Genomic DNA, 21,628 nt, shown 5'->3' with positions numbered 1-21,628 from the left:
CCAGTCTTGGAAATTTTATAGATTCACATGCTTGAATCAGATTAAAAAGCAGTTAACAAGCACATTGTTTCTGTTACTTTTGTTAATGTAAAGCATGAACCCATAACTATATAATATCTAACAACAACCCAGATCTGTGACTGGGGGTGAGTGTCTGAAAAGTTTCAACGCTCCGTCCATCAACTCCTTGTGTTTGCTTTGTTCGCCCTAAATTGGCAGGGTATGCCCAGATTTGGATCCCTTGCTCGCTGCCACTGGCTGATGAGCAGTGTTACCCCGAATCCAGTTCCAGGATGCTTGTTTCCGGTCCAGGGTAGACCTGGATTGGCAGTTCGGCCTGGCTTGTTCCCATGAGGAACAGGGTCAAGACTGATGTGCATATGGCTGGGTCTGAACTGGGGTTGCGCACTGAGCTGAAGAACGATCATAGATTCAACGCAGATCTGTGACTGGGGGTGAGTGTCTGGAAACTTTCAGCGCTCCGTCCATCATCTTCTTATGTTTGCTTTGTTCACAGGTTTGGAGTTAGCCTTTTTAGGCATGTTTAAAGATATTTTCTTTGGGGCAGAATTGTCTGGTATGAAATCTGTTAGAGGAATTCATCCGTTCCTGACCAAGCCTTTTTTGATCTGGACAGCACAGGAGCCTGATATATCTACTCATCAGATAAAGAGTCTTCATTCTTCAGCTTGTAAAAAACTCGACTTTCTCTGCCATGAAGAACCTTTGAAGAAACTTTATGACAAATCTTGCAGTCTTGAAGTTTGCCATTCTCTGTAAGCAATATAAGCACGTTTTGTGGGGATCAGCCATGGTAAAACAATTCGAACTTCTTGGCTCCAAAACATCTCCCCAAAGACAACAATCCCACAAGAAAAGCCGCCTAAGGGTTGGAGGTAATACAATAAAAAAAAATGTTATTCAGACTCTAGGATCAGTATGAATGAATAAGCAGAGTTCTGTGGAGACTCCCTGCACACACGGCACGCAGTAGAAACCTGAACAGTAGTGGTCTCTGTGAAGGGTAAAGTTCAGACCATCTCCACCTCATTGGCAGAAGATGTTATCATTTCCATTGAGGTGATTTGGCTACTAAACCAGGCTTCTTTTTATGCTTTCTAGATACATGTACTCCTATTGTATGTGACTGCAGGATCCCACCTTAGCAATAGAGAATGATTCATACATATACATCATTGAAAATTCTAATGCTGGAGATATAGGGACATTTGGCTAACCTTTGTAATCAACTGTATGTTTAGCCCTCTGTCAGTCACGAGAAACAACAGTATCAAAAACTGCTACTGCCCATTACTCCCATCTGCATGATGGACCTAGGAAACATCCTTACACTTACAGCCTGATATAGTGTTGGATCCTAGCCGCAAATATCTTCAGATTTCTAAAGAAAATGCAAAATCTAGTATCTGAAATCTAGGGTTGAATTCACAGAAAGAACTTCCCCCAAGATAGAGATAGTATGGAGGGGAAATTTCCCCATGCATTCTACTAAATATTTACTATAGAAATAAGAAGATTTTCCATTAAAACTGAACTCTAAATGAGGCTATAAATTTATGTGACCTCATTGTGAGATACCGTGTGAGGATACTGCTCTGGGCAAGGACTGGTGTATCCACACCTGGGATTACCGGTGTGAAAACAGTGGTCACGATTTTACCACACAGGTTTTCACAGACAGTTTCCACTTACTTAGAAAAGATGGAAAGTGTCAGTGGAAAAAGCTGGGGAATCATGAAAAACTTTTTGACCTGGAAATTAACGGTGCCACCGGTTATTCCCCACTCTTGGATCTGCAACTCATGAAGGCTTGAAACAGGTAAGGAGATACAGGCCGGGATCATATATTTCTTCATGCACTTTCTTACCACTTCATAATGAGGGCCCTGTTCTTCATTCATACCACTCCAAATGGCTCCTTACTTGCTTTGTGGCAGTAAAGTTTACAAGCCCAGAGGAAAGAATATTGAGAGGAGAGGAGCCACAAGAGTGATTGGAAAGGGGGTGATTTCTCTCTTACAGGCTCTAATAAAAGCGAAACCTGTCAGGAGTTGATTTTATTCATTCCAGATTGGCTTCAATGCTATTTCAGCAATCCAAAGCTGTAATACTGTGCCTGGAATGGTAAAAGGTTTTTGTCATTTTTCTAGCTCGGTGTGGATGGTATTGCGCTGATCCTATGCTTAAAAACTCTGGTAGAAAAACAGACCTTTGAGGTGAGCAGATTTGGAGTTCAGTGGTGGTGGTGATTGTCCCATATAAAGGAGTTGCTCTCCACCTAAACCATGGGAAGTTCCAAGGGTTCCCTGCTCTTTGTCCCTTTCTTACTCAGTATAGATGGCACTGTGCTAATCCAATGCTTAAAGATTTTGATAGAAAGGCAGACATTTGAGGTGAGCAAATTTAGAGTTTTGCTGTCGTTGATGGTGCTCGATAGAAGAAGGTGATCTATACACACACACATATATATATATATATATATATATATATATATATATATATACACACACACATATATATATATATATATATATATATATCACTTCACGATTTGCCTCCAAAGATGAAGCCACTCCCAGCGTGTTAACTCCGTTTAATTCAAGGATTGCGCAAGCCAGGCAGAGCGCACAAATGTCAGCCAAACGCGTTTCGGGCGAGAACCGCCCTTGATCACTGGCAGGAAATAGCAGCAGAGCAGTTCAGGAAGCACATTAAGTATCCCGCCCATAGGGGCGTGTGCCTCAAGGGATTCTGGTACATGAAGTCCGCTCTTTAAGTAAAACCATATGTGGGCGCCATTATTCCCCAAATGTTAAATGTTCCCAAGTGGGTATGTGCCCTGCAGCCCGGCTTGCATGTTATCCTCCTTGAACTGGACACGATGTACCTCACGTGCTTCTCGGTATCCTGCACAGAGGTCCTGCATAGGTTCGCAGTGGGGCCTCATCGCGGCCAGGCACAGCCGCTGTACATCACTTCACGATTTGCCTCCAAAGATGAAGCCACTCCCAGCGTGTTAACTCCGTTTAATTCAAGGATTGCGCAAGCCAGGCAGAGCGCACAAATGTCAGCCAAACGCGTTTCGGGCGAGAACCGCCCTTGATCACTGGCAGGAAATAGCAGCAGAGCAGTTCAGGAAGCACATTAAGTATCCCGCCCATAGGGGCGTGTGCCTCAAGGGATTCTGGTACATGAAGTCCGCTCTTTAAGTAAAACCATATGTGGGCGCCATTATTCCCCAAATGTTAAATGTTCCCAAGTGGGTATGTGCCCTGCAGCCCGGCTTGCATGTTATCCTCCTTGAACTGGACACGATGTACCTCACGTGCTTCTCGGTATCCTGCACAGAGGTCCTGCATAGGTTCGCAGTGGGGCCTCATCGCGGCCAGGCACAGCCGCTGTACATCACTTCACGATTTGCCTCCAAAGATGAAGCCACTCCCAGCGTGTTAACTCCGTTTAATTCAAGGATTGCGCAAGCCAGGCAGAGCGCACAAATGTCAGCCAAACGCGTTTCGGGCGAGAACCGCCCTTGATCACTGGCAGGAAATAGCAGCAGAGCAGTTCAGGAAGCACATTAAGTATCCCGCCCATAGGGGCGTGTGCCTCAAGGGATTCTGGTACATGAAGTCCGCTCTTTAAGTAAAACCATATGTGGGCGCCATTATTCCCCAAATGTTAAATGTTCTCGATAGACATTTGTGCGCTCTGCCTGGCTTGCGCAATCCTTGAATTAAACGGAGTTAACACGCTGGGAGTGGTTTCATCTTTGGAGGCAAATCGTGAAGTGATGTACAGCGGCTGTGCCTGGCCGCGATGAGGCCCCACTGCGAACCTATGCAGGACCTCCGTGCAGGATACCGAGAAGCACGTGAGGTACATCGTGTCCAGTTCAAGGAGGATAACATGCAAGCCGGGCTGCAGGGCACATACCCACTTGGGAACATTTAACATTTGGGGAATAATGGCGCCCACATATGGTCTTACTTAAAGAGCGGACTTCATGTACCAGAATCCCTCGAGGCACACGCCCCTATGGGCGGGATACTTAATGTGCTTCCTGAACTGCTCCGCTGCTATTTCCTGCCAGTGATCAAGGGCGGTTCTCGCCCGAAACGCGTTTGGCTGACATTTGTGCGCTCTGCCTGGCTTGCGCAATCCTTGAATTAAACGGAGTTAACACGCTGGGAGTGGTTTCATCTTTGGAGGCAAATCGTGAAGTGATGTACAGCGGCTGTGCCTGGCCGCGATGAGGCCCCACTGCGAACCTATGCAGGACCTCCGTGCAGGATACCGAGAAGCACGTGAGGTACATCGTGTCCAGTTCAAGGAGGATAACATGCAAGCCGGGCTGCAGGGCACATACCCACTTGGGAACATTTAACATTTGGGGAATAATGGCGCCCACATATGGTCTTACTTAAAGAGCGGACTTCATGTACCAGAATCCCTCGAGGCACACGCCCCTATGGGCGGGATACTTAATGTGCTTCCTGAACTGCTCCGCTGCTATTTCCTGCCAGTGATCAAGGGCGGTTCTCGCCCGAAACGCGTGTGGCTGACATTTGTGCGCTCTGCCTGGCTTGCGCAATCCTTGAATTAAACGGAGTTAACACGCTGGGAGTGGTTTCATCTTTGGAGGCAAATCGTGAAGTGATATATATATATATATATATACACACACACATATATATATATATATATATATATATATATATATATATATATATATATATATATATATTTTCTCTCCCCGTCTGATCCAAGTTCTAGGCTTCCGGGCGCTCTATGGCGGTGCACGCGAGGAGCGGCGGGACCAGCCGCGGTAAAATAGATTCTGTTTTCCCGTTGCAGTTCTTTTAATTTTGGAGGAGCGATTTAAAGCAATTTGGACGCTTGAGGGATTGTACTTGCGTTTCTCAAATCTATTACTGGCTAGTTTTTTGTTCATATTCCAGTCTTCCTCTTTCGAACAGATTCGTTTTATTAAAAAGAACTGATTTACTCAAGGAAAAACCAACATCAGACTCGGATGACCAAAAGATTCGATTCATTACCACTCACTCCACAGCCAACCAGTCAATAATCAAAATTCTAAGAAAGAATTGGCACATTCTCCATATGGATACAAAAATTGCGGAAATTGTGGGGGACCATCCCAATGTGACATATCGAAGAGCAAAGAATCTAAAGGACAAACTAATCCACAGTCATTTTCAAGAAAAGAAAAAGCCGGAAGCCTGGTATAACCCAAAGGCTTTTATAAATGCTCTGGATGCAAAGTTTGCTGCATTGCCAAACATGTTAAAGAACTTGAAATGACGAATAAGAAAACATGGAAAATTGATCAATTAATAAATTGCAAAACACAATTTGTCATTTATATTTTGGAATGCCCTTGCTCTCTAAAGTACATTGGAAGCACCAAAAAGGAATTAAAATTGCGCATCCTTGAACATGTCCGTGCCACTATCAACTCTGATCGCAGTAACGCAATGGCAAAACATATGGAACTGGAACACAACAGCAATTGGAAAGAATTAAAATTCTATGGAATTGAAAGTGTTGGGCCAAATCAAAGAGGAGGTGATCGTGAAAAGGTAATGAGACAAAAGGAATCAAAACACATTATGAGTTTCCGAACATTGAGCCCGTATGGGCACAACCAGGACGAAGAACTACATTGCCACCTTTAAACAAAACATGTCCACAAACAATGATCATTGTTGAGTATCAAAGGTCCCTCTCGCAACACAAACAATTTTAACTTGCACTGGAGTTACACTCTTAAACACAGACTTTCACAATGGGGACATGTATTTTGTTTTGTCATTGAAATGTGCAGATTGAATCAGAACTATTGTACTATGATTGACATGGACACTTAATGTTGAAAATCGTAGCCCACCGGAGGGCATTCAAGATGAAACAAAGAACTGTGGATAATTGACTACAGTAAACACGATTATGTACGAATGAATTTGAATAATGATTTGGAATGCCCATTGGAGGGCTCTAATGAGATTTCTAGTGTTCAAAGATCATGATAAAATATGGTTGTGGGTCAAAAAAATCATTGAAAATGGTGATACATGATTAACATGTTAACAAAGGTTGTTGATAAGACTACATGTCCCATAATTCCTGTGGAGTAAACCGGAAGTGATGTAAACACATGAACGCTTTCACGTAATTTAAAAAACGAAATTTTGTTGATTCAGTTTACCTGTGAGCAAGGTCTCCGTAGAGACCGAAACGCGTTGCTGGCTTGCTGTAATAGATAACGATTAAACTGGATAACTGATACAAAGAAACGTGTGGCGTAATTCTGACAAACACGAGAGTGCATGAGGAACCAACTCCCTGCAACGGGAAAACAGTATGTGTATGTATGTATGTATGTATGTATGTATGTATGTATGTATGTATGTATGTATGTATGTATGTATGTATGTATGTATGTATGTATGTATGTATGTATGTATGTATGTATGTATGTATATATATATATATATATATATATATATATATATATATATATATATATATATATATATATATATATATATATATATATATATATATATATATATATATATATATATATATATATATATATATATATATATATATATATATATATATATATATATATATATATATATATATATATATATATATATATATAAAGAAAGATTCCTCCCCAGCCTGCTCTGCGCTTGCAGACACCGCCTCCACGCCAACAAGGAAGAGGACCGGACCAGCAATTCAGCAAAGATGGTATTTTTTATTTACAGATTAAAACAGAACCAGCGACGCGTTTCGGGCGGGAAGCCCTTGATCATGCTATATATATATATATATATAATTTTTTTCTCCCCCAGCTACGCATGTTTGCACGTTGGCTGGTGGGAGAGACGTGTCCTCTGCCACACTCATAGGGAACAATTTGCTATAATTGATGTCAAATAGTGGCGTTTCATAGGCGATGTGTGTGTAATATGGCATGGATCTAAACAGTCGGCACAGAGCCTTGTTGACGAAATAAATAATAACAATTTGAATCTTGAGTTCACTGTCACCATCAGCAATGAAAGGGTCGAATTCCTAGATGTTGAGATATATGTTAAAGATAACAACTTACATAAGAAATTGCATAGAAAGGCTAAGGCTGGGAATTCGATTCTGCATGCAAGCATCGCCCACCCAGACACCTCATTAAAAGCATCCCCTATGGGGAGTTTTTAAGAATAAAGAGAATATGTAGTAGCAAGAGTGACTTAACAGAATGTCTGGATAACTCTGTGCAAATGTTTCTGGCCCGAGGATATAGTATGAGTGATTTACAGATTAATCTAACCAAAATGCATAACATAGTGAGCGAGCCAGTACTGCTAAACAATATAAGTGGATTAGCAAGAGCAAGGGATCCACAAAATGAGGAGACTGTGGTCAGGCTAATAACAACATATAGCTGCCAAGAGAAGCTAGTCAGAAAGATTATTAATAAGAACTGGCGCATATTAAAGACCGACATTACTCTTGCCCCAGGACTAGATGAATTGCTAGCCATTACTTTTAGAAGTTACAGATATGGTGGTCCTAGACACAAATTTCACACACAATGTTTGATATTATTCCAAATGAATTTTCTCAATTCTTATTCCATGTGCGAAATCAATCCTGTATTGAAAAAAATTTTGGAAACAAAAAAGAGAAGAAACATACAATAGCCCAAAAACAGGTGTTCAGTAAGCACACAAAAGAGATATTCAATTGTTTTAAAAGTAGAGGAGAGAAGACTCTACTGTTTATTTTCAATAAAATTCCTCCTCAACATTACCATACAAAAATAAAAATATATGCCGATATTTCAATTCAAAGAAGGGGTTACCAGGAAAAAGTAAAGTGCATAGTGTGAGAGGTTTTGTGCTCGTGTGAAAGAAAGAAAAGACCAAGAGGTCAAAGGGGATATCAAGTTCCACAATTGTCTTTGAGTCCAAGGCTGAGATAGTCCTTGGTTTTGTTCAACAGGAGCCTGCCCTCAGTGGTTTATGCAAAGAAAAGTCAATCTTTTTGTCTTTGCGACGGTCAAATCGCTCGGAGCTTCGTATCTTCAGAGGGGGTGAGTGGGCAGGGGCATAGGAGATGCAGGCTCAATGCAGGGGAGATTGTCGACGTTTCGACCCAAGGATACGAAGGGCAGTTTATATCCTCATGGACGGGTCTTCATCAGGACGGGAGGTGAAGGGAAGGGCTAAGTTACATTATAATCATGTAACCCCAGTAGTGTGGGCTGACACCTGTAACAAAAAATTGAAGGGCTAAGTATTGCTATCCTACAACATGAAGGTTTTCGACTGAGAAACAGTACTCCAAAGGCACTCACCCTTTAATGGTGTGCCATTATGTGAAAGGATCAATTCGATTTATGAAAGCCGTCCAGGCGTGCTCTCGAGTACTGGAGAGAGAATGAAAACACATTGCCATCAATGCTGTGCTTTCCTCAAGTACAATTGGACATGAAATACAAGGACTAGATTGAGACAATACTACACACAATGACATAAAAAAGCGTTTGAAAACGCTAGTTACACTCACCCTCGCTGTGTTGGGCGACGGATGGTGATTGATTAGTCGGTCGAAGGGTATACACGCTTTGTTTGTGGGCAAGAATGTATAATTAGCTAAAGGGATCAACAGTCCGAAGAGGGGAAGATTAGCTCAAGGATGCCCATTGTTATAACATACCTCCTCAGTAGAACTGCGTGGCCTATCAGTGGGGCTCTGTCTGTTGGCGACTGCTGGGAGATGCTCAGTCGGCGCCAAAATTAAGTAGTAGACGTGACGTCAAGGTGCACGCCACTCAAAGTCACGTTATAGTCAGGGCTGTTGCCTAGCAACATGCATGGGTTGGAGAGAAGACACACTCAAGGCGTCTCAGAAGTTGCGGAAGACATAGTAAACAATGGAAGACAGATATATGTAGAAGAAATTTACATGATATGTGTCATACAGTACATAATTATAGGATACAGAGATAATTATATACACGCCGGTCACATGTTTACATATAGTCTCCAATGGCTGCCTGCGAACAGAAATTAAATCAGCACGATTACATCAACCATTATACAGGATAGCCATTTGCCTTGTTGTTTCCTCATATTCATTCAGACCCCGGTTGACTGTGTCAAATATATGCATCCATTTACATTCTCGGAGGCTAAGGGTATTTGCAAAATTCCCACCCCTTACATTTACCTGGACTTTCTCCAGAACCCACCAACGGATGCTTTCTGGTGGGTGACCGAAGGTCAGAAAGTGTTCCACCAGGGGTGCGCCCTGCACTTTGCAGCGTATTCTGCTTACATGTTGCAGAATGCGAGCTTTAACCTTCTGTATGGTCTGGCCAACATAAAGGAACCCACACGGGCATTTGATCGCATAAATAACACCGGCTGTATTACAGTTGGTTTGTTGGCGCATAGTGTGGGTGTAGTTGTTGTGCGTACATTGTTTTATTTCCAGGGTCATGGGGCAGGCTTTACACGAGCCACATTTATAGTGGCCGATCCCAGGCGGAGTATTCCAAAGTGTTGTTTGCGTGTTGCTGGGTTTACCGAGAAGCAGGGATCGGACTACATGGTCCCTCACGCTTTTCCCTTTCCTAAACGCATGCATAGGGGGTTCCGGGATCCCTATCTCGTCTGCAACTAAGTGCCAGTGACCGTTTATGATTCTCTTAATGTCACTACTCCTGGTGTTAAAGGTAGTTACACAGGTCATTCTGTTGTTGGTATCTTTCTCTCTTGATCTGGGTTCCAGAAGGACTTCCCTATGGCAAAACCATGCTTTTTTGCGGGCCTTTTTTAGCAGCCTGCGTGGATAGCCCCTGTCTGCCAGGCGCTCAATCAATAACGATGATTCATTGAAGAAATCCACCTTCCGGCTACAGTTCCTACGCAACCTCAGAAATTGCCCATAGGGTAGGTTATCCCTAAGGTTGCGTGGATGATGACTTGAGTAGCGAAGCAAAGTGTTCCTTTCGCTAGGTTTTCTATAAAGTGTGGTACGAAGGTGTCCCTCATCTTCGACTATACTGATGTCCAGAAAATTGATCTTATTATCACTAAAGTCGAGGGAGAATTGGATATCATTGGATTGGCTGTTGAGCCACGTGTGAAAGTGTCTTAAGTGTTCCTCACTGCCCTGCCATATCATCAACACATCGTCTATGTAACGACGCCATAGTACAATGTTGGCATGGAAAGGGTTGGTCTCATTCAGTACAAAGGTATGCTCGTTACATAGACGATGTGTTGATGATTATGTGGTAAATAAAATAAATAAAAATTACCGTATCATTTTTCCATACAATTAGAAGTCAAAAGATAGCTCAATCAAATGAGAGGCAGAGTCCGTGGAATCTGAGTCATACGGGCTTTAATGAAATACCTCGAGGTATGGGACATCGAGTTCCATCACCACTAAGGTTCAGGAAGGGACATTCAACATTTTATTAACATCACACATATATAGTAAAACAGTGTAATTGAATCGAATACAGTAGGCGTAACAGGTGAAAAGAGAGAGATAAGAACACATGTGCGTAACAGGAGGCGTGTAAGAAGGCGTACATGTGGGCGTGCACTTGACATGTCAGAGAAACGTCACATGAAACGTCACAAATGGGTGGATGCTTTAGAGAAAGTTTGCAGAATCAGCAGAAACTCTTGACCTATATGCGCTCGCAACTGAGCATGACGTGTAACTGGGGAGAGCTGGGGGCTTTGACTTTTGCACGAGTAGAGGAGACTAATGTCTGGGGTGTCAGAACGACCTGCACCTATAGCATATCTGATATCTCATGTTTGGAGGATGTAGTGTCTGAAGTAAAAGGTCTCTCGGGCAGAGGCCGTTCATCACTGAATGCTAGTGCGTGCATATGAATCTTCATGTAGAGTGCGGGGGCCATGGGCCTACCATGGTAACGGGAGCAGTAAATTACTTGCATGGAGACAGGAAGGCAGGGCCCTTTGCTCTGCAGCCGGGAATATGTTTACCTATTTCACTAGACTGGAATGTGTTTTCGAGGAGGCTGAGCAGATAACTTGTAGGCAAAATAACGTTTTGGCAGGCAAGCAGGCCGAGCCGAACACCGCTCGTCTGGGCAGGATGTAAGGTAGAGGTCAGGGATGCATACCTAAACTGCAGCTTTAGAGGCAGAAAAGAACTTGGAGTCTCGTTAAGGGCCTGGCTCGACTGGGCCAGGAAACATGGAGAAAACGTGTGCTTTATTCAAAAGTGTACCATGTAAAGACGTTGGCACCATATGTCTAGAAGCCTAATTAACGTGATTTTCTTGGGGAACTGTATAACTGACATGTTAACGTTGGACGCAAATGCATATACGACTTTCTTACAGGAACACTTTGCTTCGCTACTCAAGTCATCATCCACGCAACCTTAGGGATAACCTACCCTATGGGCAATTTCTGAGGTTGCGTAGGAACTGTAGCCGGAAGGTGGATTTCTTCAATGAATCATCGTTATTGATTGAGCGCCTGGCAGACAGGGGCTATCCACGCAGGCTGCTAAAAAAGGCCCGCAAAAAAGCATGGTTTTGCCATAGGGAAGTCCTTCTGGAACCCAGATCAAGAGAGAAAGATACCAACAACAGAATGACCTGTGTAACTACCTTAAACACCAGGAGTAGTGACATTAAGAGAATCATAAACGGTCACTGGCACTTAGTTGCAGACGAGATAGGGATCCCGGAACCCCCTATGCATGCGTTTAGGAAAGGGAAAAGCGTGAGGGACCATGTAGTCCGATCCCTGCTTCTCGGTACACCCAGCAACACGCAAACAACACTTTGGAATACTCCGCCTGTGATCGGCCACTATAAATGTGGCTCGTGTAAAGCCTGCCCCATGACCCTGGAAATAAAACAATGTACGCACAACAACTACACCCACACTATGCGCCAACAAACCAACTGTAATACAGCCGGTGTTATTTATGCGATCAAATGACTGTGTGGGTTCCTTTATGTTGGCCAGACCATACAGAAGGTTAAAGCTCGCATTCTGCAACATGTAAGCAGAATGCGCTGCAAAGTGCAGGGCGCACCCCTGGTGGAACACTTTCTGACCTTCGGTCACCCACCAGAAAGCATCCGTTGGTGGGTTCTGGAGAAAGTCCAGGTAAATGTAAGGGGTGGGAATTTTGCAAATACCCTTAGCCTCCGAGAATGTAAATGGATGCATATATTTGACACAGTCAACCGGGGTCTGAATGAATATGAGGAAACAACAAGGCAAATGGCTATCCTGTATAATGGTTGATGTAATCGTGCTGGTTTAATTTCTGTTCGCAGGCAGTCATTGGAGACTATATGTAAACATGTGACCGGCGTGTATATAATTATCTCTGTATCCTATAATTATGTACTGTATGACACATACCATGTACATTTCTTCTACATATATCTGTCTTTCATTGTTTACTATGTCTTCCGCAACTTCTGAGATGCCTTGAGTCTGTCTTCTCTCCAACCCATGCATGTTGCTAGGCAACAGCCCTGACTATAACGTGACTTTGAGTGGCGTGCACGTTGACGTCACGTCTACTACTTAATTTTGGCGCCGACTGAGTATCTCCCAGCAGTCGCCAACAGACAGAGCCCCACTGATAGGCCACGCAGTTCTACTGAGGAGGTATGTTATAACAATGGGCATCCTTGAGCTCATCTTCCCCTCTTCGGACTGTTGATCCCTTTAGCTAACTATACATTCTTGCCCACAGACAAAGCGTGTATACCCTTCGACCGACTAATCAATCACCATCCGTCGCCCAACACAGCGAGGGTGAGTGTAATTAGCGTTTTCAAACGCTTTTTTATGTCATTGTGTGTAGTATTGTCTCAGTCTAGTCCTTGTATTTCATGTCCAATTGTACTTGAGGAAAGCACATCATTGATGGCAATGTGTTTTCATTCTCTCTCCAGTACTCGAGAGCACGCCTGGACGGCTTTCATAAATCGAATTGATCCTTTCACATAATGGCACACCATTAAAGGGTGAGTGCCTTTGGAGTACTGTTTCTCAGTCGAAAACCTTCATGTTGTAGGATTGCAATACTTAGCCCTTCAATTTTTTGTTACAGGTGTCAGCCCACACTACTGGGGTTACATGATTATAATGTAACTTAGCCCTTCCCTTCACCTCCCGTCCTGATGAAGACCCGTCCATGAGGATATAAACTGCCCTTCGTATCCTTGGGTCGAAACGTCGACAATCTCCCCTGCATTGAGCCTGCATCTCCTATGCCCCTGCCCACTCACTCCCTCTGAAGATACGAAGCTCCAAGCGATTTGACCGTCGCAAAGACAAAAAGATTGACTTTTCTTTGCATAAACCACTGAGGGCAGGCTCCTGTTGAACAAAACCAAGGACTATCTCAGCCTTGGACTCAAAGACAATTGTGGAACTTGATATCCCCTTTGACCTCTTGGTCTTTTCTTTCTTTCACACGAGCACAAAACCTCTCACACTATGCACTTTACTTTTTCCTGGTAACCCCTTCTTTGAATTGAAATATCGGCATATATTTTTATTTTTGTATGGTAATGTTGAGGAGGAATTTTATTGAAAATAAACAGTAGAGTCTTCTCTCCTCTACTTTTAAAACAATTGAATATCTCTTTTGTGTGCTTACTGAACACCTGTTTTTGGGCTATTGTATGTTTCTTCCCTTTTTTGTTTCCAAAAATTTTTTCAATACAGGATTTATTTCGCACATGGAATAAGAATTGAGAAAATTCATTTGGAATAATATCAAACATTGTGTGTGAAATTTGTGTCTAGGACCACCATATCTGTAACATTGAATACCCAGGTCCTAGGACTTGTTTTGGGTTACCCCGTATGTAATAACGATTACTTTTAGAAGGGCACCCTCTATGAGGGATGCTCTTGTTAACACTAGTCCAGAGGTATGTGAAACAGGGCATTGGCTATCAAACAGAACAGGTTTTTATCAATGCAGTTCCTGCAGGGCATGCAAGTTCGGGATCAATGAACATGAGTACTTAGATGCATTTGCTCTCACCCAATGTAAAATCAAAGGGCTATTCACTTGTAAAACTGACCATGCGATATATGTACTGGAATGCACATGCCATCTCCAGTATGTAGAGAGTGCTAAACTTCAGGTTTTTAATCGTATTTTACAGCATCTTCGTGCAATCATAAATTCAGACTCTAGCTATCCGGTCGCGCATAAGTTTAAACTTGTGCATCAAAATAACTTAAAAAATCTTAGTTATTTTGAAATAGACGCAGACCCCAGATCAATAAGAGGGGGAAACAGAGAGAAGAAGTTGAGACAATTGAAGAGTCATTATATTTTGCAATTAGACACAAAGATGCTGAATGGCCTGAACACTGTAGAGGATCTGTACAATTTTTTTATAAATTGTGTTACTATTGATTATAATCAGTATTTACAAGTGAGATATTTATTAATTAGCCTGCTGTTTAAATTAATTTGACATAAAAAATGTGAGATCCTGAGAACTGGATTTTAGCCTTTACTTTTATCGGGTTTTAGCTGGTTTTACTTGTTTTCTGGTTTTACTGGTTTATATTCGGTGTCTGTGAGGTATTGGGATCTGGTGATTATTGGTCAGGCTTAGAGAAAGGTATTAACGACTATTGAATTAATTAGATGTAATGTACCAAGATGACTTTAGAGCATGGTCATACAACAGATGAACACAGCCTTTTTTGCACATTTTGCACATTTCTATATATCTTTGTTTTTGCACTTTAAGGTCTTAGACAATTGGCTTAATGCATTCTGGTGTGATAATAACATACTTTACATTAGCACTTTATATTGATGAGATTTAGCTTGAGAGCGTCTATCCGACCAATTTATTTATTGATTTATAGTTAGTAACGGAGTTACCTATGCATAAATATTTGACTTGTCATCTTACTTTTATCACAAATACGTTTGTTATTGCACTTTTTCTAATCTTTGTGGCACACAATTTGCACTATGCACTTTAATTCATCAACAGGCATAAGGTATTATGAATATCATGATGTTTGTTTTGGTAAACTTGATACTACCTTTTATATGGGCATTAGCCCTATATTTGTAATATGTATCAATGCCATTGTAGTGTAGTTCCTATATTCCCAATAGGCTCTGCGCATTGGAATAACATAAACGATAGTTTATACGTAGGACTGAAGTCGACTAGATCTCTAATGAATATGTTTGACTTAATTTGTGAATGCCAGCTAGCTCAGAGGTTACTAGAAACTTTCTCGAATACACAAGAAGGGATTAGTTTCTGACAACCATATAACATGACAACTTTGTTCCCCAAGAATAAGGAATGTGTCTCCAGAGTCGCGGAAACAATAGATGGCTATTTCAATCAGTCAATCATGCATGCTTAGTTTCACCAGAAGTGCAGAGAAATAGAGAGACAGGCGTTTTCAATAAAAAGGTTATTTATTGAGCAGTCTTCTTTCTCAAGCAAGAGAAGTGAATTGCTACAATCGCAATACTTGTCATAAAGTAAAGTGCGTACAGTAAAAAGAGTAATATGAAATAATACTGTAAAAGCATTTATATGGTTTCTAAGCCATAAGATACTTAAAATGGATAAAATGCATACAATGATAAAAGATGACTAAACGTACTCAACTGGTGCTTCTAAGATACGCCAACCCCGGTGTACCTAACCTAAGACTAGTACATGTAAATGTAAATGTGTGTATACTTGTAAAGCACACTATCACCTAGAAGGTATCTTGGCGCTGTATACCACTGTGAAACCCTTCCTGGCTTTCCCTGCGAGATGCCCCTTTCTGGGCTCCTCCAAGGTGAGGCCAGGCATCCTAGCGCTTTCGGGGCGTTGTGGAGATTAAGCAAGCTATTGCCCAGAGTTGCTGAGTGGGACCCATGATTAGAGTAGGCACCTAGGCGAGAATAATCGAGTCCGTGGACATTGAGCCCAAGACCCTGCCGCGTCGGGAATTGAACCCTGGTCCCGGGCCAGACCTCTACCTCAGGGTCTGCCGCTCTAATCGGTGAGCCACACTTCTCCACATGGGAAGGAGTAAGTGAGATGTAGCTTGAGTTAAATAGTTTCTGCCAAGAATCTATCCAAGAATTCTCTAAGGGCTAACCAGCTCCGTACCTTGTTTATAGAATGTATCTCTCTCTCAGGACTCGAACTCCCAGTAACCCGCAAGAGTAGCCGGGAAACACTGGAGCTGGATTTCTCGGCAAGAGAAAAGACAGGGTCTCTCTCAGTGCATCAGCTGGAGGGTCGGCTTCCTTCGGCACCCGCTACAGCAGGGCGTCGGGCAAGTAGTCAGTCGATCTGCTCCAAACCACCGTGTGTTTTGCTAGGGCAGATGCTGGTATATTTATACCTGGAAGGTGCCGAGTTTGACGTAAGGTTGGACATAATACGTCACTAAGAACTCGCAGTTCTTTTAGGACTCCAGGAGTTCTATGACAAATCAATACAGGAGCAGGGGAAAGTCCTGGACTGCTGGAGGTTTGGTCTCTCCAAGAACTCGTTGTGATTTCTAGGAATCTGTGGAAGTAGCCATGCCGTATTTGGACTACATTGGCTGTGTCTAAATATGGTTATGATTTTGATGCCTATATAAGGATATGATGAGTTATACCTATATAAGGGCCTGAATCGGGAAAATTACACTAGAGCCCTAGATTCGTCTACAACACCATATTTATTGAAATTTGGAAGATAAAACATGCAATTGTCTTTTTACAGAAAGGAGAATACCATTTGGAAAGTTTATTAATTAGACAATGCTGTTTTTTATTGTTTAGCCTTTTTAAACATCATGAAATAGAAGTTTGTTGTCTAGCTCCATGATAGATATGGGAGGATCCAATTTAAGGTGCAACTGTATAAAAACACTATCGGGTTTCGACATGTCATGTGATCAAGACTGGGGAAACCCGGTCGAAAGGCATCATGTTGCTGGAGGAATAATAAAGCACTATATAACTTTAACTGCATTTAAAAGGCTGTTTCCCCCTGTGAGCTAAGCCCAGGGTGATTTTACAGCCCCATTCTGAGTTTGTTAGGTGATAATTGTTAATAACTTGTGCATGGGATTTCCCTGCACCTGTAAACTTGTGCATTTTCCCTATAACCAATCCCTTTTCCACACACAAATTCCTCCATATCATAAAGAGATGAATTTGTGTGTGGAAAAGCATAGTTGGTAGTAATTTCATGAAGTCTGATTTGTAAATCGGATGGAAACACTGAAGCTGATCTCAGGTTGCAATGAGGGCTTAAGCGTTATGTTAGCGGCAGAAGTGTGTGACTGACTAGGGAATATTCAAATAGAAAAAAGATCACCATTGCAGATGTTATAAACATTCTCATTAGTGTTAGATTCCCCAATATGTTTTACTATTACTGACTCCATCTTGTTTACCCTTGCTCACTGTACTGCCAAGCTGTACTGCTTCTGACCTACTGAACCTCACTTTTATGCTTTTCAATAGTAGGTGAGAATTCTCAAATAGTTTGCCCAGAGCTGAAATGTTTACGTTCTTCTAACAATTTAAAGGTCTAATGTGCTATGTCTCACGGGTTCTGTCTGCATCATCTTCTTAGTATTGGTTTAAGCCACATGATATCCATTGGTGTCCATGTGTTTTAAGTCTATAAATTTGTCTTGTGTGATGGCGTAAATTAGAAGTTATACCAATCAATGCGCTTAAGGAACCCGCGTCAGCCATTTCTGTGAATCCACACAACTAGGATATGTATTTTTAATTTAAAATGTTGTTCAGCATTCAGTAGGCAAAACAGAAACTGTCTTACCCGTCGCAATTTAGCCACAGATTCTTCAAGTGCTGCCCTCTCAGCTGCCAGCTCTTCAACTGAGGTACCAAATCTTCGCAGAAATGCTCCAGGGGAGTGCTGAAATGAAGTATAAAAAAGGATCTGAAGATAGTTCACTGCTCAAACAGTAGGTTTCTCCAGTCCCTGCCAAAGTAAGAATGCACAAGTTACTACTTGTGTAACAATATATCTGTAAGAGACATTAGTTAGTGATAGATTCTTTACCTTAGAATATTGCCAGGCGTCAGACTGGATCCGGCAAGTTTTTTGGCAGCAGTACCCCTGCGCGTCAGAAGGTGGCATTATGCGGTTCCCCATCCGTCGCTGGCGTCGTGTGCACTGAGATGACGTCACGGAGACTACTAAGGCGCCACCCATGCGTGCTGACGTCAGTTCTGTACACAACTTTCCATGCCAAGAACGCAGAGCCATGCAAGAAACTGACCACTGGTGCCATGAAACTAGGGCTCTGAAAGGGATAAACGTAACCCTAGAAATCAGTTCACAGAATGGGGAGGATGGGTGGGACAGTAAGAAATCTATCACTAACTAATGTCTCTTAAAGATATATCGTTATACAAGTAGTAACTTGTGCATCTGAAAGAGACACGTTCGTGATAAATTCCTTACCTTAGAATAGATACCCCAGAAATACCAATCCCGGTGGAGGGTCTGCGAACAAGATTACACCAGAAAATCACAGAGAACAGAACTGCCAAATAAGCTGTCTCTCCGGACTTGACTGTCAAGGCAGTAATGCTTGGTAAACGTGTGCAGCGAGGCTCAAGTAGCTGCTGGACAAATGTACTGCAAGGGAACGCCACGTCCCAAGGCAGTAGTGGCTGTTGTTGCCCTGGTAGAATGGGCACGCAGCTCCACAGGGGGCTCCTTCTTAGCCTACGAGTAACATGCTTTGATGCACAGAACGACCCAAGGAGAGATGGTTCATTTGTGCACGGCCCAAATTTTTTGGCGCCCACATAGCCAACAAAGAGTTGGTCATCCACCCGGAACTGTTGTGTGCGCTTCAGATAGAACGAGAGCGCACGTTTTGGATCCAGGCGGTGTAGCCTCTCTTCATCTTTGGCAAGAAAGAAGGACGAGTCGTTAAAACCATCTTGTCCGGATGAACAGAAAGAAAAGGAGATACAGAAGAAAGAGCCTGGAGCTCACTCACTCTTCTGGCAGAGGTGATAGCTACCAGGAAAGCGGTCTTTAGAATGAGAAGACGTAAGGGACAGTTATGAAGGGGCTCAAAGGATGAGAACATCAGATAGGTTAAGACAAGATTTAAGTCCTATTGAGGCATTAAGAAGGGCACGGGAGGAAACGTGTGTGTAATGCCTTTGAGGAAGCGATTAACAACCGGGGACTTAAAAAGAGAAGGCTGATCTGGAAGCCTTAGAAAGGTAGAGATGGCAGAAAGATAACCTTTGATAGTGCCCAGAGCAGCGCCCTGCTGGGCCAAAGAGAGAAAAAACAGTAGGACCTTGGAAAGAGGGGCAGAAAGGGGATCGCCACCTTTGCTGTGCACCATGCCACAAATTTGTTCCACCTGCAGACGTATACCGTCTTAGTGGAGGGACGCCTGGCTGCCAGGATGACATCACAGACTTCGGGAGGAAGATCGAAAGCTCTCTACTGTCGCCACTCCATCTCCACGCATGGAGGTGGAGGCTGGACAGGTTCGGGTGGACCGTCCTGATTCCCTCAGAAGCGGTCGCTCCTCACGCTGCTCCCTGCCGCCTGGTATCGTAGCGCTATACCGCCAGACTGCTATCCGCTACCTCGTCTTGCTCCCACAACTGCTTTTGCCAAACTGTTTAATTTAATTTATATCGTAGCGCCAGATTGCCTGATTGTTGATTATTAATTGCTTATCTTAAACATATCGTAGCGCTAGATTACCTGATTGTTGATTATTAATTGCCTATTTTAAACATTTCGTAGCGCTAGATTGCCAAAGTGCGCTTTTACATTATTTCCAATTGTGCTGTGCTGCCTGCTGTTTTCATCTGTGCCTGATTGTGCCGGTGCCACTGCCATTTGCATCGCGTTATTTCTGTTTGTGCCCCAATCCTGTCCGCTTTTTGCTTGCTGCCATTTTGTTGTTGTGCCTCCCTGCCCGGATCTCCACCCCGCTCCCGCCTCCCAGCTGATCCTCCCTCGCCCCTCCCCCTCCACTATCTGCATATGACAGATGCCTCAGCGCGCAGCGTTCACGCGCAGCGGTCGCGCCCCATGCACGCTGAAGGTGCGCCAAAGGTAAGCCCGTCTACGCCCATCCGCGCCTGGACCGCGCCCAGCGCCAGACCCCCTGGCCCTCGCAAAACCCACTCCACCCGCATAACGTACGACGCCGCAACCCTCTCAGCACTTAATCCCTGCAGACTCCCAAACTGCAACCTAGCCGCCCCAGGACACACCCAGGACCCACACCAAATCCACTAACTCCAAACAGAGCTCCAACACCAACCAACTAAAGTGCTTCCTGCTCAACACCCGCTCAGTCCACAGACACTCCATCGAACTCTGGAACCTACTCGACACTACATCGCCGGACGTTGCCTTCCTTACAGAAACATGGATGAACGCCTCATCAGCCCCCGACATCGCCATAGCCATCCCGGACACCTACAAGATCATCCGAAAAGATCGCACCAACCAAACAGGAGGAGGCATCGCCATTGTCCATAAGAACACAATCCGCATCACGACCAGTTCAGACGATAACCTCGCTACCGCCGAACACCTTCACTTCCAGATTCACACCGACCCCAAAACCACACTCAGAGGCACCCTCATCTACAGACCCCCAGGACCCCGCACACAATTCAGCGAAGACATCGCTGACTTCATCAGCCCACATGCCCTCCCATCCGAGAACTACATTCTAATGGGAGACCTCAACTTCCACCTGGAAAAGAAAAACTACAACACCACCACCACCACCCTTCTGGACAACCTGGCCAATCTCAGACTCAAACAGCTCGTTAACACCCCCACCCACTCTGCCGGACACACGCTTGACCCTATCTTCACCTCCAGCAAGCACATCTCCTTCGATCACACCACAACTCTCCATTGGACGGACCACAGCCGCGTTCACTTCAACTACAAAAAGTCCACGCCCCACCACCCCCCACAACCTATTCCCCGAAGAAATTGGAACAAAATCACCACCGACCAGCTCTTCACATCGCTTCACCAAAACCCCCCTGCCAATTCATCGGACCCTAACCAAGCAGCCACCAACCTCACACAATGGATCACCCCCAGCGCCGACGAACTAGCACCCTTGAGAAACCATCTAACCAAGCAAGGCAGTAAAAAAGCCACCTGGTTCAATGATGACCTTAAGAGATCAAAGAAGTTCTGTCGTACTCTAGAGAAAACCTGGAGAAAAAACCCAACCAATGACAACCTAGCACCCTTCAAGAATGCCACCAGCAAACACCACCAACTGATCCGATCCACCAAGAAATCAACTTTCAAAATCGACTTGACAACAATGCCCAAAACAGCAAGGAACTATTCAACATCGTCAAAGAATTCACTAACCCCTCCGCCGGCACTAACGACATCACCCCCTCCCAAGTCCTCTGCGACTCTCTATCCTCATTCTTCCACAACAAAATCGCCGAAATGCATAACAGCTTTGAAAACCAGTCCACTCCACCCACC

General features: G+C 43.6%; 1 protein-coding gene across 1 annotated transcript in view; it reads right to left on the bottom strand.

The window, feature by feature from the left end:
• The window catches only part of LOC147679750 (uncharacterized), a 427,474-nt gene that overhangs the window by 256,803 nt on the left and 149,043 nt on the right, over nt 1–21,628 (bottom strand). The window contains exon 9 of the mRNA XM_086942472.1: nt 17,924–18,022. Coding sequence (XP_086798598.1) covers nt 17,924–18,022 — 99 coding nt within the window. The remainder of the gene's footprint in view (nt 1–17,923; nt 18,023–21,628) is intronic.

Source organism: Lissotriton vulgaris, chromosome 11 (genome assembly GCF_964263255.1).
Source record: "Lissotriton vulgaris chromosome 11, aLisVul1.2, whole genome shotgun sequence".
NCBI lineage: Eukaryota > Metazoa > Chordata > Amphibia > Caudata > Salamandridae > Lissotriton > Lissotriton vulgaris.
Note: the sequence above shows the minus strand (reverse complement) of the source record. Positions and strands in the feature narration are given on the sequence as shown.